This window comes from Salminus brasiliensis, chromosome 4 (genome assembly GCF_030463535.1).
Source record: "Salminus brasiliensis chromosome 4, fSalBra1.hap2, whole genome shotgun sequence".
NCBI classification, from domain to species: Eukaryota; Metazoa; Chordata; class Actinopteri; order Characiformes; family Bryconidae; genus Salminus; species Salminus brasiliensis.
The window spans coordinates 48,178,358-48,195,916 of NC_132881.1; the positions used below are offsets into that span (position 1 = coordinate 48,178,358).

The 17,559-nt window shown below is 42.2% G+C and overlaps 1 protein-coding gene across 2 annotated transcripts; it reads left to right on the top strand.

The window, feature by feature from the left end:
• Positions 1-5,024: 5,024 nt before the first annotated feature.
• On the top strand, positions 5,025-16,062 carry irf2a (interferon regulatory factor 2a). Of its 2 annotated transcripts, none has more exons than XM_072678584.1 (9): positions 5,025-5,270; positions 5,810-5,903; positions 6,591-6,690; positions 7,521-7,697; positions 9,851-9,885; positions 10,177-10,270; positions 10,838-11,017; positions 11,149-11,195; positions 12,022-16,062. In XM_072678584.1, exons 2-9 carry the CDS (start codon positions 5,817-5,819, stop codon positions 12,337-12,339), a joined length of 1,038 nt encoding a protein of 345 aa, XP_072534685.1. In that variant the 5' UTR covers positions 5,025-5,270; positions 5,810-5,816; the 3' UTR covers positions 12,340-16,062. The 2 variants fall into 2 exon arrangements, with proteins under 2 accessions (XP_072534685.1, XP_072534686.1); XM_072678585.1 differs by having other exon boundaries at positions 10,841-11,017.
• The last annotated feature ends 1,497 nt before the right edge of the window (positions 16,063-17,559 follow it).

Below are 17,559 nucleotides of genomic sequence, written 5' to 3' on the forward strand. Positions count from 1 at the left end.
GCTCCTCTCTTAGCTCTTAGCTTAATCCAGCCCAGTGACTGATCGTCCATTTAGCTCTTAAAAAGATGGTGAAGCTTTTCTCTATTAAAGCTTCTGTGCTGGAGCTTCGTCGTGTTCCAGGCTAAAGTTCTCTAAACTACACTGAGAGATTATAAGAAAAAAGGATGGAGGATTCCTTTAGACAGTTTATTAGGCACCCCACCCACACCCTACATTTAGCTGCTTGTTCTCCCGCCCAAAAATTCAAGGACATGCCAGCTAGCATTTTAACTCGTGATTAATCAGAATTAATCAATCACAGAATATTGTTGTGATTAATGTCATTAATCTTTTAATAGACTGACACCACTCCCATAAACACATGTCCAGCCATTTCATCACTGCACGGCTGACTTCAGCCAGTCAAGCAGTTTCTATGACACCAGTTGGACCAGTTAGGCAGGGAGGACCACCACCACCACCACCACAGCACAACAAAGGCATGCAGGTTAGCTGATATTGCTATGGAAACCACAGACCCCCGAACAAAAGATATGAGGCAAGGTCCTACCTAACTAATCAACTACACTATTAATGACACTATATGTCCAAATGTTTGTGGACACCCCTTCTAATGAATGCATTCCGCTACTTTAAGTTGCACCGATTGCTGATACAAATGTGCAAATGCACACACACACACACACACACACACACACACACACACATACAGCTTGTCTAGAGCCTGTAGAGAGGAAGTACTGCCAATAGAATAGGACTCTCTGGAGCAGATCAACCTGATGACCCTATTGGCTCCATGCTGCCTAATAATGCCAGGCGTGGGCTAGAGGGGTATAAAGCCCCCCAGCATTGAGGAGCTGAGGAGCAGTGGAAGAACTGTGTTCTCTGGAATGATCGTGGTGGAGCTTCATCCAGTACATTGAATGGGATGAGTTGGGGAGCTGGGGGTGATGAGCTGGTGGGGTGGTGGCCTCACCAGCCTCTTCACACCTCCACCCCATACACACATACACACACACACACACACACACACACTCTGCACCCTGCACTTATTTACTTACTGGAACTGTGACCTATGCTCGGTCACACTGCACCCACCAAAGACTCCTCCCCACCCACGCTACACCTGAGTTCACACCTGATCCAGCCTCTTTATGTTAATAGTAATGAAAACATTTCATATTAAACCTGTATATTTTAAACAGTGCAGTAATGTGTGTGCAGTGTATCTATACTGTGTGTAGTGTGTGTATAGTGTGTGTGTGTGCAGTAATAAAAACATATATATTTCCATTTATTTAAATTGGGAATGGGAATTTAATCACATGGACAATTTCACCCAATGGAACGGAATAAATAATATTTGTTAGCAAGCCACTGAGACCTCTTAAATCTTAAATCTGAATGTATTTTCTTTCAAAGAACTGTTTATTGTACCTCTACGAGGCTTTGTCCTTAAAATGTTTAATTAATAAAAAAAATTAAAAAATTAAAAACAGCAAATAAATAAATAGTTAGCAAGCTAATGCACGCTAAAGGAACTAGCTAGCTCGATAGCAGATAGCCAGTGCACAATAGCTAGCTATCTATTGGTATCAGCTTTATACACTAGCGCAGCAACGACAATGTTATACCGTTGAACTTGCTAATAAGTAAATATTAATGAATAAATATTCATAAATATTTATTTAATAAATAGATATTAAATGTGGAGATAAAAACTGCTCAGTTATGATCAGTAAATATCTTTCAATTTATTGATTAATTAATCTGGCATATAAGTATGACAGCCGGTGAAGATAGGCATCTGTGTCACCGGTGTCGTGACACATCCTATTTCCCTGGACACATTTTACCCTTCTGGACACATCCTATCCTCCTGGACACATCCTATCCCCCCAGACACATCCTATCACCCCGGACACATTTTACCCTCCTGGACACATCCTATCCTCCTGGACACATCCTATCCCCCCAGATACATCTTACCCTCCTGGACACATCCTATTCCCCTGGACACATCTTACCCTCCTGGACACATCCTATCCCCCTGGACACATCTTACCCTCCTGGACACATCCTATCACCCCGGACACATTTTACCCTTCTGGACACATCCTATCCTCCTGGACACATCCTATCCTCCTGGACACATCCTATCACCCCGGACACATTTTACCCTTCTGGACACATCCTATCCCCCCAGACACATCCTATCACCCCGGACACATTTTACCCTCCTGGACACATCCTATCCCCCCAGACACATCCTATCACCCCGGACACATTTTACCCTCCTGGACACATCCTATCCTCCTGGACATATCCTATCCCCCCAGATACATCTTACCCTCCTGGACACATCCTATCCTCCTGGACACATCCTATCCCCCCAGATACATCTTACCCTCCTGGACACATCCTATCCTCCTGGACACATCCTATCCCCCTGGACACATCCTATCACCCCGGACACATTTTACCCTTCTGGACACATCCTATCCCCCTAGACACATCCTATCCCCCCAGATACATCCTATCCAGCTGGACACATTTTATCCCCCTGGACACATCCTATCCCCCCGGACACATCTTATCCCCCTGGACACATCCTATCCCCCCGGACACATCTTATCCCCCTGGACACATCCTATCCCCCTAGACACATCCTATCCCCCCAGATACATCCTATCCAGCTGGACACATTTTATCCCCCTGGACACATCCTATCCCCCCGGACACATCTTATCCCCCTGGACACATCCTATCCCCCTGGACACATCCTATCCCCCCGGACACATCCTATCCCCCTGGACACATCCTATCCCCCCGGACACATCCTATCCCCCCGGGCACATCCTATCCCCCTGGACACATCTTATCCCCCTGGACACATCCTATCCCCCTGGACACATCCTATCCCCCCGGACACATCTTATCCCCCTGGACACATCCTATCCCCCTGGACACATCCTATCCCCCCGGACACATCCTATCTCCCTGGACACATCTTATCCCCCTGGACACATCCTATCCCCCTGGACACATCCTATCCCCCCGGACACATCCTATCTCCCTGGACACATCTTATCCCCCTGGACACATCCTATCCCCCTGGACACATCCTATCCCCCTGGACACATCCTATCCCTCTGGACATATCCTACTAGGAACTCGGCTGGCTAACCAGAAGCATGCTAGACTAGCTAATACAATCGAAGGGGGATCAGCTGGACTGGTTAACTAGTAGCATGATAGCTAATACAGTCGAGGGGGTGAACCAGCTCAGCTGGCTAACCAGTAGCATGCTAGCCAATCAGCTGGCTAACGCACTGGGTCCTAAATGGTCCTTCTGTAAGGTGACGTCAGAGGGGATGGGATGTGTCCGGGGGGAGATAAGATTAGTCAAGACAAATCCTATGTCCTGGGATGTCGTGACACACCTTATCCCCCCGACTGTTCCATTGGTTAAAATCATGCATGTGATTAATGGTCCATCTTCCCGCAGCTGTCGTACTTATCTGACAGATTAAAATAATCAAAAGATATTGATCAAGATATTGATACTGATCATTACTGAGAAGTTCTTTATGTTAAACACTTATTAGCAAGTTCAACAATATAATATTGTTGTTGCTACTAGAGATGCAGCGATCCAATATTAGGATGGCATATTGGTCACGATATTAACTAAATTAGCTGGATCGGGTATCGGATGATTACGCAGATTCATGGAACCGATCCTTTCGCTTTAATTTGTCGGTGTGAGACTGAACAACATGTGCAAATAAATAAATGACAAATGGCCATTTAGTTTATTTATGTCTGTGTTAACTTGTTTCATTATATAAAGTAATGATTAAGTCAATCCTGATGCCTTAAGTCTCTCCCACATGGTGAGGTTATGGTTTATTAATTCATCAATGATATCGGACTTCATATCAACCGATATGGAAGGTTTATGTATCGGTATCGGTATCAGTATCAGTATCAGTATCAGTATCGGTATCGTATCAGTATCAGTATCAGTATTGATATCAGTATTGATATCAGTAATAGTATCGGTATCAGTATCAGTATCAGTATCGGTATCAGTATCAGTATCAGTATTGATATCAGTAATAGTATTGGTATCAGTATCAGTATCAGTATCGGTATCAGTATCAGTATTGATATCAGTAATAGTATCGGTATCAGTATCAGTATCAGTATTGATATCAGTAATAGTATCAGTATCAGTATTGATATCAGTATCAGTATCGGTATCAGTATCAGTATCAGTATCAGTATTGATATCAGTAATAGTATCAGTATCAGTATCGGTATCAGTATCAGTATCGGTATCAGTATCAGTATCAGTATTGATATCAGTATCAGTATCAGTATTGATATCAGTAATAGTATCAGTATCAGTATTGATATCAGTATTAGTATCAGTATCAGTATTGATATCAGTAATAGTATCAGTATCAGTATTGATATCAGTATTAGTATCAGTATCAGTATTGATATCAGTAATAGTATCAGTATCAGTATTGATATCAGTATTAGTATCAGTATCAGTATCGGTATCAGTATTAGTATCAGTATCAGTATCGGTATCAGTATCAGTATCAGTATCAGTATCGGTATTGATATCAGTAATAGTATCAGTATCAGTATTGATATCAGTAATAGTATCAGTATCAGTATTGATATCAGTATCAGTATCAGTATCATGATGCCTTAAGTCTCTCCCACATGGTGAGGTTATGGTTTATTAATTCATCAATGATATCGGACTTCATATCAACCGATATGAAACGTTTATGTATCAGTATCGGTATCAGTATCGGTATCGATATCAGTATCGGTATCAGACGTTGTGTCCCCAGTAGTGCTAGCTGGCATGTCCATAGTGTGCCTATTCCACGTCATCAGCTGAAAGCGTGTGGGATGCATGAACGCGCCCACAGAGGCGAATCTGCGCAGGGACGTGAATGCGCGGATCTGCGTGAACACACCCTGAGGTTTCGAAACGCAGCGCAGCAGCAGCGCACACCTACTTCCGCTCCCCAGCCTGCCTTTACCAGAATACACTCATGTAGTTCACGCACACACACACACACACACACACACACGCACGCACGCACACACACGCGCTGCTCTTACTGCGGTAATAATCTTTACCCGGAAAGTAACCATGGCGGCCCGTCGAGCCCTGCTCCCCCACAGACCGCAGTAACACCGGAACACCACGTCGACCGAGCAGCCGAGCGGGGCTCCACTGGGTAACGTTCAACTCCTGCAGCCACACTCACACACTGTACAGCGGGATCACACACACACACACACACACACACACACACACACATACACTCTGTGTATACTCTACACCGCCTCCGACCTCCCTCAACTGCTGCCACTGAGGGCAGGCTGCTCATAAGGCAGCTCTGTGGGGTTGGAGGTGGGCTTCCAGCTCTGTGGGGTTTGGGGTATTAATGCTTACCAACAACATCTAATTCACACTGAAACAGAAAGACATAAACCCCTTTACCCAGCACTCAAACCAGTGTGGAAAAGTAACGCGAGGGCTCTCATCAGCATCATCTGTCAAACATGGTGGAGGCACTGGTATTGCATGGGCATGTGTGGCTGCTATGGAGCTGGGTGGCTGGTGTGTATTGATGGTGCTCAGCAGGATGGGGTCTGAAATGTACAGAGCTTTACCACACTCCTAATTCTGGCTGATTGCTGTCGTTTGGGATCAGGGAGGACTGATGTTAGTTTTTTACTGACCTGCGAAGTAAAGCTTGTGTTTATTAAACAGGGTGAAGATGCCTGTGGACAGGCAGCGGATGAGACCATGGCTGGAGGAGCAGATCAACAGTGGAAAAATCCAGGGTCTGCAGTGGGTTAATAAGGTACTTTACATATACTGTTAGTAAAAGTGTGAAAGTGTGTGTGTGTGTGTATATGTATGTGTATATATATATATATATATATATATATATATATATATATATATGTATATGTAATGTGTGTGTGTGTATATATTAAACCCACACATATTAAACCCAGCAGAAATACAATATACAGCTTGTGTAAAAGTTTTGGTCCCCTTTGACAATTAGAATGGAAGAGGCTGCTGATCCGGGCGGTACGTAGGGGTGTGACAGTACACAAACATCGTGGTTCAGTTCGCACCGTGGTTCAGACCTCACAGTTCAGTAGGAGTATGGTTACCATACTGGGGGAAAAAGTTACTTTTCCAGAGAAATTGAGAAAAAAATACATTCTTAACTCTTAATGAAAATTGTGCTGATATGTGTCATTTTGGGCCGATTCTATTGGTTCAGGTGTTCGCACAATGTAAAAAGTGAAGTGTTTTTAAATGAGATATATTCAAATTAAATTGTAAAGTTTTTAAACCAACACTGAATATATATATTGTGTCGTATCAGAAGGAAAATATGTAGCAGTGTAATTAAGTACTGTAATTTGTCCATATTCACCTTTACAGAGCTAAAAAAGATTTTTTTTCAGTTTTTATTTTTCAGCAGTTTATCACAGAAAGACTGTTAACCCAAACCTCCACTTGTTTTGTTTAGGAGGAAAATATTTTCCAGATCCCATGGATGCATGCGGCCAGACATGGCTGGGATCTGGATAAAGACGCTCCGCTCTTTATGAACTGGGCCATTCACACAGGTATCCCCATCTCTCACTGTTCTTGTGCTGTAAGATTTATATTAAAAGGGCAGCTCACTATTTTTATCTTTTTTTTATTGCATAATTAAATGGTTTAGATTTAAACAACCTCATTAGCAGCGTTTTGGGAGCAAATGATGTGATGTGACACATTTAGGCTATTGTTTAGTTGTGTTTATAATAAAAAAAATAATAAAAACTTACTTGTTAAATATAGGGATGCACGATCGGACTTTTTCTGTTCCGATACCATTAAATAAACTTTGCAGATCGGTTTATACTGATCCGATACCTTTAATAATTCATAAACCCTATACCCGACCATGTGGGAGAGACTTTAGGCATCGTGACGTCATTACCCCTCAGCTCAGTTCAGCCCTGGTGTCTCACTATTGCTAAAAAAGTGGCAGAAAAGTGGCTTTTAAAACAGAATTTACTGATATATATATATATATATCTAGTGGAAACTTTGGACCTTGTGGGACTGAAACAGTGTTGGGCCGGGTCTGCCTGCCTGCCTGCACTGCTTTAGAGTAAACAGAGCAGGCTGCCAAAGTGAGGTGTGCAGGTTTGATCTGTTTTTCCAGGCTGATAGTTGATGACGGGTTGACGGTATAGTGCTGGTTAGATGGGGTAAGCCGGCTTGCCGTTTGCTATGATATGCATATCATGTCTGTAGATGAAGCCTAGAATAGCGGCGGTGCAGGAGTCGGGTTCAGTAACCGGATCGGTCCCATAGATCCACCTATTTATCCACCTTAACCACTGAAGTGTGCTGCAGACTCCTGTTGGAAATGTGTCCTCATGCTGAGACGCTGTTCTTCCTGCAGGAAAATACCATCCGGGAGTAGACAAGCCTGATCCCAAGACATGGAAGGCGAACTTTCGCTGTGCCATGAACTCACTGCCGGACATCGAGGAAGTGAAAGATAAGAGCATGAAAAGAGGAAGCAATGCCTTCAGAATGTACCGCATGCTTTCTCCCGCCGAAAAAGCTGCTAAAAAAGGTATGGCTAACCTCAACCTCTGCTTCGTCCACCACACAGCACCACAAGCTTTGGGTCTGGTCAGAATCTGTTCCTGAGAAGAGTTGTGCGAGCAGAAGATGAGCTGATCTCCAAAAAGCAGAAAGATATGATTTTTTTTAAATAATGAAGAAGGAAAAGGGCTGGAAGCAAAAGTTTGGGTACCCTGCATGGTCAGCACCCTGTTGTTGAGTATCGCAGCTTATAAACACTTTCTGTAGCAGCTTCTTGGGACATCTTGCTGCTCTGCTCTTCTGCAAAGGTGTCAGAAGTAGTTCGAAGTGGAGATACTAGGGTTTAAAAGACTTCTATAGAAGCTGAAGTATCAACTGAAGCTTTTTACTCCAGTAAAAGTGTAAAAGTACTGGTTTCAGAACGACTTCAAGTAGAAAAGTAAAAGTAATGGAAGGAAAACAAAGGCTGAAAGCTTAGGCCGCACCACAGGGGTCTATAGTGCACTACAGACGTCTGCTGTGAGCTGCTGGAGAGGGACGGGACGTGTGCAGGTGTGATGGATCTCTTATAAACCAATAGGGAGTCAGAATGGTTTCTGTTTATACTTCTCATCCAATCAGGATCAGACTCACACTTTCCGGATGGAGAGATTTATCTGGAGAGGGTTTTTATTGATGACGAGCCGGAATGAAAACAAAGGGAAATGAAATAGGAGGAACTGATTTTAAAATATAAGGAGGAGAAAGTTCAGATAATTGGGTGAAAATGTGAGAAGTAGAAGTAAAAATTACTCCAGTAAAGTTTAGAGAACCAACATTTCTACTTAAGTAAAGTAACAAAGTATTTGTACTTTATTACTCGACACCTCTGTTCCTCTGGGGTCTGTCTACAGATTTTTCAAGATTTCAGCATTCAGCAGTCCCCAGGTCTCAGGTTTTATTCTGCTGACTTTTTCATGAAGGTGATATCAGTGCAGGAGTCGCTGCACAGTAGAACAGTGCTCCACCACTTCAGGGTCTGCTCAATCTTCCTTTTCCGTATTTTTTCCGTCTTCTTGGTCTTCCAGACCTCAGCCTGACCTCCACCGTTCACGTTAACTGACTTTTCTTAACTCTATTAGGAACTGAGGACACGGCTCCTCACTTATGCTAATGTTCAGAGTGCTCAGCAGGTGCTTATTGGAGCCCATGGCTGCTGATCGTTGGGATGAGTTTTTTTTTTTTTTATAAAGCTTCTGAGCTTCTGAAGCGTCTGAGATCTTGTTCAGAGTTATCAGAGAGCTCCGATCTCTCGTGTTGCCAAGACGCGCGCATAGTACTTCCTTCCTTTTTCACTCTAAAAATGTACAAATCTAAAATAATAGAGGAGTCATGTCTCCATGGTGTTTTTTTTTCTTCTTAACGCTTCTAAAAGTGAATAAAACAATAGTAACACACTAATGTTGCTTAAAATGTTTAAAAAGTGTAATCTAGATGTTTTGGAGATCAGCTCCAAACATCTTCTACTCACTTAACTCTTCACAGTCACAGATACTCTGATCAGAGTGCCAAAAATTTTTATACCGCTCTATCTCTGGTGTATTCCTTATAGTAAACAGCAGGGGTGTCCCGATCCAGTTAGCTTCCCCCGATCAATTCCGATCCCATCTTTGTGTGTGTATAAATGATCCAGCCCCACAGTTTAGATCAGCTGAGCTGCTGATTAATCCATTCAGTAAAATCCCTTTATGTTTAGTAGCAGTTTCTATAATCAGACATTCTGGGTCGATTGATTTAGTTCAGTTTTCTTAAAATTACTTTGGCTAAATGCAGTCAAATCCTCACAGCAATGTTCCTCCAAAATCTAGTAGAAAGTCTTCTTCCCTGGACAGCAGAGACAGTTACTCCAACAAAAGCAGGACAAATTTTAAAACCATTGATTTCAGAAAAAACAGTGAAAGAGCAGGTGTCCCAATACTTTTGTCCATATAGTGTGTGTATTTGCGGTGCTTTGAGGAGCCTGCAAGGAACTCTTTTTTTTCCCCAAAGCTTTAAATTGAGGAACCTCCAAAGGTTCCTCAACAGTGTACGTCTAGAACATGTTTGTCTGTTTTGTGAATGTGGTTCTGTTGTTTTGGCATAAGTTCTTCTCACACCTCAGAACTGTTCTTCTCTTTATAAATGATGCTGCTGGTTCCTCAGTGAAAAGGAAGATGGACCGGGAACCGAAACCGAGGGTAGGAGAACCTCGACTCGACCACACTGTGGATTCTAGGTGTTTTTTTTTTTTTTTTAAGTTCTGGTCACTTACTTTCAGTCTAAACGTCTCTCTCTCGCGCTCTCTCTCTCTCTCTCTCTCTCTCTCTCTCTCTCTCTCTCTCTCTCTCTCTCTCTCTCTCGCTCTCTCTCGCGCTCTCTCTCTCTCTCTCTCTCTCTCTCTCTCTCTCTCGCGCTCGCGCTCTCTCTCTCTCTCTCTCTCTCTCTCTCTCTCTCTCGTGCTCTCTCTCTCTCTCGCGCTCTCTCTTCAGAAACGGAGAAGTAAGAACGGTGAGCCTGACACAGAGTCCGATCCAGCACAGCCAAAAGAGGACACACTGCCTGACAGCACGGTCTTACTGATAGGTGAGTCCCACTCTCATCTAATTTACCCTTCCCCTGTCCCGCTGGAACACGCCCCCTTTAGTCGGACTGGGTGGTGGTAAAGCGTTCGGCAGCACGGCTGCGGCGCTTATTAGGGTAAAACGTTCAAACCGGGACCGAACCAAGCGACTATCTGCTCAAGTTAAAGGCAGCTGGACTCCACAGGGATCCGTCCACATTACCAAAGAACCAACGGTCCATCAACGTGTAGCCAGGACCGTCCAGCTACCTGAGGCTCAGATCACACCTGTTTAGAGGGTAAAGCCTCATATCTGAGAGCACCGGGTCGAGGGAATGCTCTTAGGAGAGGCTCAGGCTCAGTTAGTAGACCGGCTCATCCAGGTTTGCTTGCTTTCCCTTTTAATCAGACTTAGCATGTCGCTGAACTCACAGCTACAGTGGGCTTGTTTTTTTCCCACCTGTTTTCACCCTGTTTTAGTTTTACTCTGATTTTAGCAGGTTTTACTCTGCTTTCTACTGCTTTAGTTTTACTGTTATGGTTTTACTAATCAAAATTAAGTGTGTAACTGGTGTTGTGCTTCTCTGCAGCAGAACCCGAGCAGTCCCGTATTCCCAGTACGCTAAACAAGCTGGTGGGCAGTGATTCCCTAGATGTGTGTGCTGTTGTTGAGATCACCACAGAGAAAGAGGAGTCTGCGGTCAGCTCCACTCAGCTTTACTACCCCCTACAGATCTCCCCTGCCTCGTCCACCACCTCCTCCCACAAAGGTACGGTCCATCTACACAGCTTCCCCCGGGGGGCGCTGTCTTGGCACTGTCCTGTTTGGTGTTTTATGTTGATGATGAGCTGGATGTGTTTCTGTTGACATGCTTTTGCTCCTTGTGCTCTTCTGACGCAGCGAACAGCGATGACGAGGGCACGCACAGTGAGGAAGACTGCATGGAGGTGTGTATGCTCAAGTTCAATATTCTTGTGTATTATTTTATTAATAATACTAATACCCATATTAAAAACAACAAAGTTTTTATATAATAATACACTGTAATTAATACAGTATAATAATTCAAATTAACTTCATTAAAGCTTCATACTGGATATTAATTTTATTAGAACTTCATACTGGATATTAATGTTATTAGAGCTTCATACTGGATATTAATGCTATTAGAACTTCATACTGGATATTAATGTTATTAGAGCTTCATACTGGATATTAATGCTATTAGAGCTTCATACTGAATATTAATGCTATTAGAGCTTCATTCTGGATATTAATGCTATTAGAACTTCATACTGGATATTAATGTTATTAGAACTTCATACTGGATATTAATGCTATAAGAGCTTCATACTGGATATTAATGTTATTAGAGCTTCATACTGAATATTAATGCTATTAGAGCTTCATTCTGGATATTAATGCTATTAGAACTTCATACTGGATATTAATGCTATTAGAGCTTCATACTGGATATTAATGTTATTAGAACTTCATACTGGATATTAATGCTATTAGAGCTTCATACTGGATATTAATGTTATTAGAACTTCATACTGGATATTAATGCTATTAGAGCTTCATACTGGATATTAATGTTATTAGAACTTCATACTGGATATTAATGTTATTAGAACTTCATACTGGATATTAATGCTATTAGAACTTCATACTGGATATTAATGTTATTAGAACTTCATTCTGGATATTAATGTTATTAGAACTTCATACTGGATTGCTATTGGCTGATATCTTTTCCCCTGCTCTCTGCAGATCATCCAGCCTCAGGATTTGTCCACCGGCTCCTCTGTGAGTTTGTATTCGTCTGTGTTGAGGATTCCCTCCAGCCTACCGAACAGAACTCAGTCTTTTATCCCATCTGGAAAGACGAACTTCTGGGTGACGAGCTGCAGGGAGGACACTCCACTCATTGCTTACGATGAACCGCCATGGCGTCCTTTCCTCAACTCTTTCCCTTTTGAGCCGGCGCCATCTCCGGATTTAAACACCAGCAGCAGCAGCACAGCATCCCGTGCCAGCGTGATCATGCAGGCCATGGACCTGTCCTCCACAGCAGGAAAGGCGCAGTAGAGGAGATCTGCTGACCTTCTAGACAGAATATCACCAGCAGCAACACGGAGGACCCATTGAAAGTGTCATATTTTAAGCTGAGGTCTTTGGATTGTGCTCGGCAAGCTGTTCCAGATGAATGTAAGAAGACGTGTTTAAGGCCATGCAGAGTTGATACTTGATACTTTTTTACTGAGAACATAAGCAAGCTGAAAACAAAGTTAGAAGGATTTCGTCATTTCGTCTTTTAACGTGTCATGCATAGCATAGCTGGTACTTTCCTTTCACACCCTTGGCCTCTAAGGATGTCCCATCGTTCAGTGGTCAGTGTCGTGCCCAAATACTGGACATAACTGTAAGTCTAAGGCGTTTCTCTCTTTATGGTGAAAATCCAAAAATAGGACCCCACTCTTTTTGGTTTGAGTGTTAGTTTTCTATGATTTTTAATCTGCATAGCTCTGCTAAATATCTAAATATTCACATAAAAGCAAATAGTAAATAGTAAATAGGGTTAACTGTACCAGGGGAGTGCTGTAACGGTCACCAAGCAGTCTGGTAAATCCATATAAGCTCTATTAATTCAGTACAGTTCTATACTGTTTGAAGCAGACCAGCTTTCCCACCTAAACACTTAAAAAAATATAATAAATATCTGCGTCCAAATACTTATGACCAATGAAGAGATTGCTGTGTCAAACACTGTCATTTTATTTTACACCAAAGTAGAACAGCAGATATCAGCCCCATCAAACCCAACTAGATTTTATTACCATCAGGAGGAATTTGGGGAAATATCCGTCCCACTGCTGGGAATACCGGTAGACGACGTTGTGATGGGAACCTGTTACTGGAGCCTGTTCGTTTACCCTACGTTAGCCATTTGTGACTTACTCTCCCTTACTCCCTTACTCCCTCCCTTATTTTTCCTCAGAATGTCGCTGGATCCACATTAAACCCAATTACCGGGCTCAAGCGGTCTTTGTCTGGTGGAGAGGGGTTTCTCTGGCAGTAGTAGAGACGTTTGAGTAGCTGGAGGTGTTCTGGAATCAGGGGTTGAGCAGTGTTTAACAGTAGTATGTAGGGACGGGCGATACCACTCATTAGGTAAACCAGGGCTCTAATCCCTTCAACAATACTTAAAATAATAATAATTGAACCCGTAAACGTGGACATCGACAATTTGAGTGAAAAATTAATGAAAAGTATAGCAGTAGTCTGAAGAGATGGGCGATACTATCATTATTTGTTTACATTTGATACCAAGTAACACTAGAGCTCATATCCCATTTTCTGTTCTGATACTTAACAATAAAAGCTTCGTGTATACGTCAAAGGGGGGTAGTTAACGTAGATATCAAAAGGTGGGGTGTTTTTATACAAAAAAATAAATGAATAAAAAGAAAGAAAATAAGTACTATTTAGGGATGAGCAATACTCATTAATTATTATTATTGTTATGTTATTTGTATTTTTTCTCAATACCAAGATATGATATTTCAAAAAGCCTGCTTGTAGATAAAAGTGAACATAAATGTCTAGAAAGTAAAAAAAAAAAAAGAGTAAAATAAGTTTAACAGTAGCCTTTAGGGATGCGCAGTACTATTCCTGCCTTTTTTTTTAAAACCAAGTAATACTATGGATAATATCCCAATATCTACAATAACGCTTATAAAAAGTCTGCTTGTAGATGTAAACATTGATTGATTGATTGATTGATTGATTGATTGATTTATTTATTTATTTTGGCTTCTACAGTAAAAATCAGTAAACATGGACCTCAAAAAATGCCCTTGAAACCCTGTCCGTTTTCCCATAGAGAAAAACTGCGTAGACCTGGACGTCCTTATATGGGCATGACGCACCTCAGCGGTCCGTTATGTTGAAACCATTTCTTTACATACAGACATAAACATGAAGATTTTTTTTTACAGTATTAACTTTGTATGGCCTGAATGAAAACTAAAATACCTCATTATCCCAGAAGGTTTCTCAGATGTGTGGAATTACCTCATAGCCTGATCCTGGTTGTTGCACTTCACTGTAGCATTAATTACCCCCAACAGGATGGCCCACCCCCCTCCCCACCCCCCCTTTACTGCTGGGCTGCCTGAGAATGGACTGATTTTGGATCTTCAGACTCAACACACTTCGGTTTCACCACAGTCATGTGACGGATGAAGCGTTTCTGTTCAGATAACACTATTACCCGCAGAGCCGCTTACGGCCTCACAGCAACCACGGTTAATGATAAGCTCGACGCTAGATAGTAGCCTGGGAGGAAACACGGCCTGGATCTTCTGAGCTCGGCTGTTGTTTTGCTTGTTGGGATTAATCTGGCTTTAGATGAACTGGGAGATCTGGAGCAGTCTCCTGATGAACTTTGGGAGTGGTCTACTGTTTATTCTCTATTATTTCCTTGCTTCCTTGGTTATTTATTCATCATGTGTGCAGACATGCAGTACACTGTGCACATGAGGTCTGGGCTTCCTCTAGGCAGTACAGTAAAGGGCCCAGATCACGGAGAACTGAGTTATTAAGAGTTAAGAGATTTGTTTATTTTTTCTTAAACTAATTTGGGGCCCGAGGTGGTCCAGCGGACTGAGGCGCTGTCACTGAGATCAGAGGGTCGCTGGTTCGTATCCCGATCACGCTGCTGGCCATCGGCAGCCCGGGCCTCGAGAGAGCGCAATTGGCCTTGCTCTCTCTCTCTAGGGTGGGTAGATGGCGCTACCCCCCCACCCACATCACTCTAGTGCAGTGCTGGTCGTCACTGGCGCCTGCCTCCCTCCAGGCGCGTTGGTTGGTTGCCTGGTGACGTCGCATCAGCAGCAGTTCGGAAAAGAGGCGTGACTGGCTGTGCACGTGTCGGAGGGGGCGTGTGTTGGCCTCGCCCTCACTAGTGTTGGGGGCGTTGCGTGTGATGGGTGGAGGGAGAGATTACGTACATGTTGGGTAATTGGCGATCTAAATTGGGGAGAAAACTAACTGATTTAAAAATAAATCAATTTGGTGTTAAAGTTGAACTGCACGTCCATACAGTCCTTAACTGGAGATTAAACTGCATAAAATCAGCCCATTATGAATTGGCTGTAGTTGTGATGTCATAAAAACAACTCATTTACATATATCTGCATATTCAGCATGAAGCAGTTTAGCTCCACCCATTCACACTGATGTTATAAGAAGTGTTTGTGTGGACTGCTTCCTGAATGAAGCACAGTAACAAGGTAGTTACAACAGAGTGTATTTGCATATCTTGCATGTCTTAAAGGCACAGTAACAGATTTTTTTTATTTTTAATTCTAATTCTAAAGCAGAGAGAGAGAGTCTGATAAAAGTGATTGGATAAATAAACCTCAGGGAGAACAATATGCAACAAAAAAAATACACAAACTGGTAAACTGTAAAAATTGGAGATAACAGGGGGCTGTTGGAGAACCCAGTAGAAGCCGTGAAGTGATTATTATGTTTAATGGATCACAGCTGGGGGAATAGCCGGAATACCAGAGTGCAAAGTGGGGAAAGTGAGCGCTCGTAAGATTTAGAAAGAGTCGTACCAGGCTACTAACTCCCTTTACAGTGGTTAGAAATGGTATTCTACAACTTTTTTAGAGACTTATTACCTTATTATAGGTACAATATGTTATTTAGAAGAAGCTACACTATATGGACAAAAGTATTGGGACACCTGCTCATTTATTGTTTCTTCTGAAATTACAATGATTAAAGCGAGCTGATTCTGCTTTTGTTGGAGTGACTGTCTCTACTGTTCAGGGAAGAAGGCTTTCTGTTGAATTTTACTAGGAACATTGCTGTGAGGATTTGATTGCATTCAGTGACAAGCGCCATTGGAAAGGCTCCTAAAAGTATTTGATGGCGCTCCACCATCATCATACCAGAGAACCCAGTTCCTCCACTGCTTCACAGCTCAATGCTGGGGGGCTTTATACCCCTCTACTAGCCCACGCCTGGCATTATTAGACAGCATGGTGCCAAATAATGGGTGTAACTTAAAGTAGCTAATTGCATACATTAGAAGGGGTGTCCACAAATATTTGGACTTGTAGTGTATATGTTCGATACGTTCACATTTGTAATGTTAGAGGTGTCAGTCCTGGGCTTTGGGCTTAGAGTTCCTGCTGATCTGATTTAACTCTCGAGGGGAAGCAGCTGGACCACCAGTGGTTATAAAACACCCATGATGGTCATTTGACTGATTATGAAATGAATGAATGAATGAAATCAGCAAATGAGTTTCAGTGGATTTAATTTATTCAACAAATACAGTTCTGTACAAAACTCTTAACGGTTACCAAACATCTCTAAAATCTCAGCAGTGAGAGTGTCTACCTGTGATTAACTCTATATAACATTAGATTAAACCCAAATAAACATAAAGTCAGCGGTCAGTGAGAGCGTCTACCTGTAATTAACTCTATATAACATTAGAATAAACCCAAATAAACATAAAGTCAGTGGTCAGTGAGAGCGTCTACCTGTAATTAACTCTATATAACATTAGAATAAACCCAAATAAACATAAAGTCAGTGGTCAGTGAGAGTGTCTACCTGTAATTAACTCTATATAACATTAGAATAAACCCACATAAACATAAAGTCAGTGGTCAGTGAGAGTGTCTACCTGTAATTAACTCTATATAACATTAGAATAAACCAAAATGAACATAAAGTCAGTGAGAGTGTCTACCTATAATTAACTCTATATAACATTAGAATTAACCCAAATAAACAAAGTCAGTGGTCAGTGAGAGTGTCTACCTGTAATTAACTCTATATAACATTAGAATAAACCCAAATAAACATAAAGTCAGTGGTCAGTGAGAGCGTCTACCTGTAATTAACTCATTAGAATAAACCCAAATAAACAAAGTCAGTGCATTATAGTCATAATGAAGGGCTGGTCAGGTAAACTCGGGGTTAGGTGGAGCGCACTGGGAATGGTTAAGTTAACAGGCTCAGAAGTTTTTGTTTATTTGTATTTATTCTAATGTTTGTGTAAAGCTGAAGAGGTAAACTCCTCACTGCTCAGATGAACAGGTGTGTGTGTTTTCACAGGTGGCCTCTAACGTTTGCACAGTGCTGTATAGGGTGTTTATAAGGGCTAGTTTAGAACAGTAGTGCTTGTATTGGGGTCTGGATGAATGTTGATGAAGTGCAGGAAATGCAGGGTCTACATACAGACAGAATAGCATAGCATTGCAATAATACTGCTGCATAGCA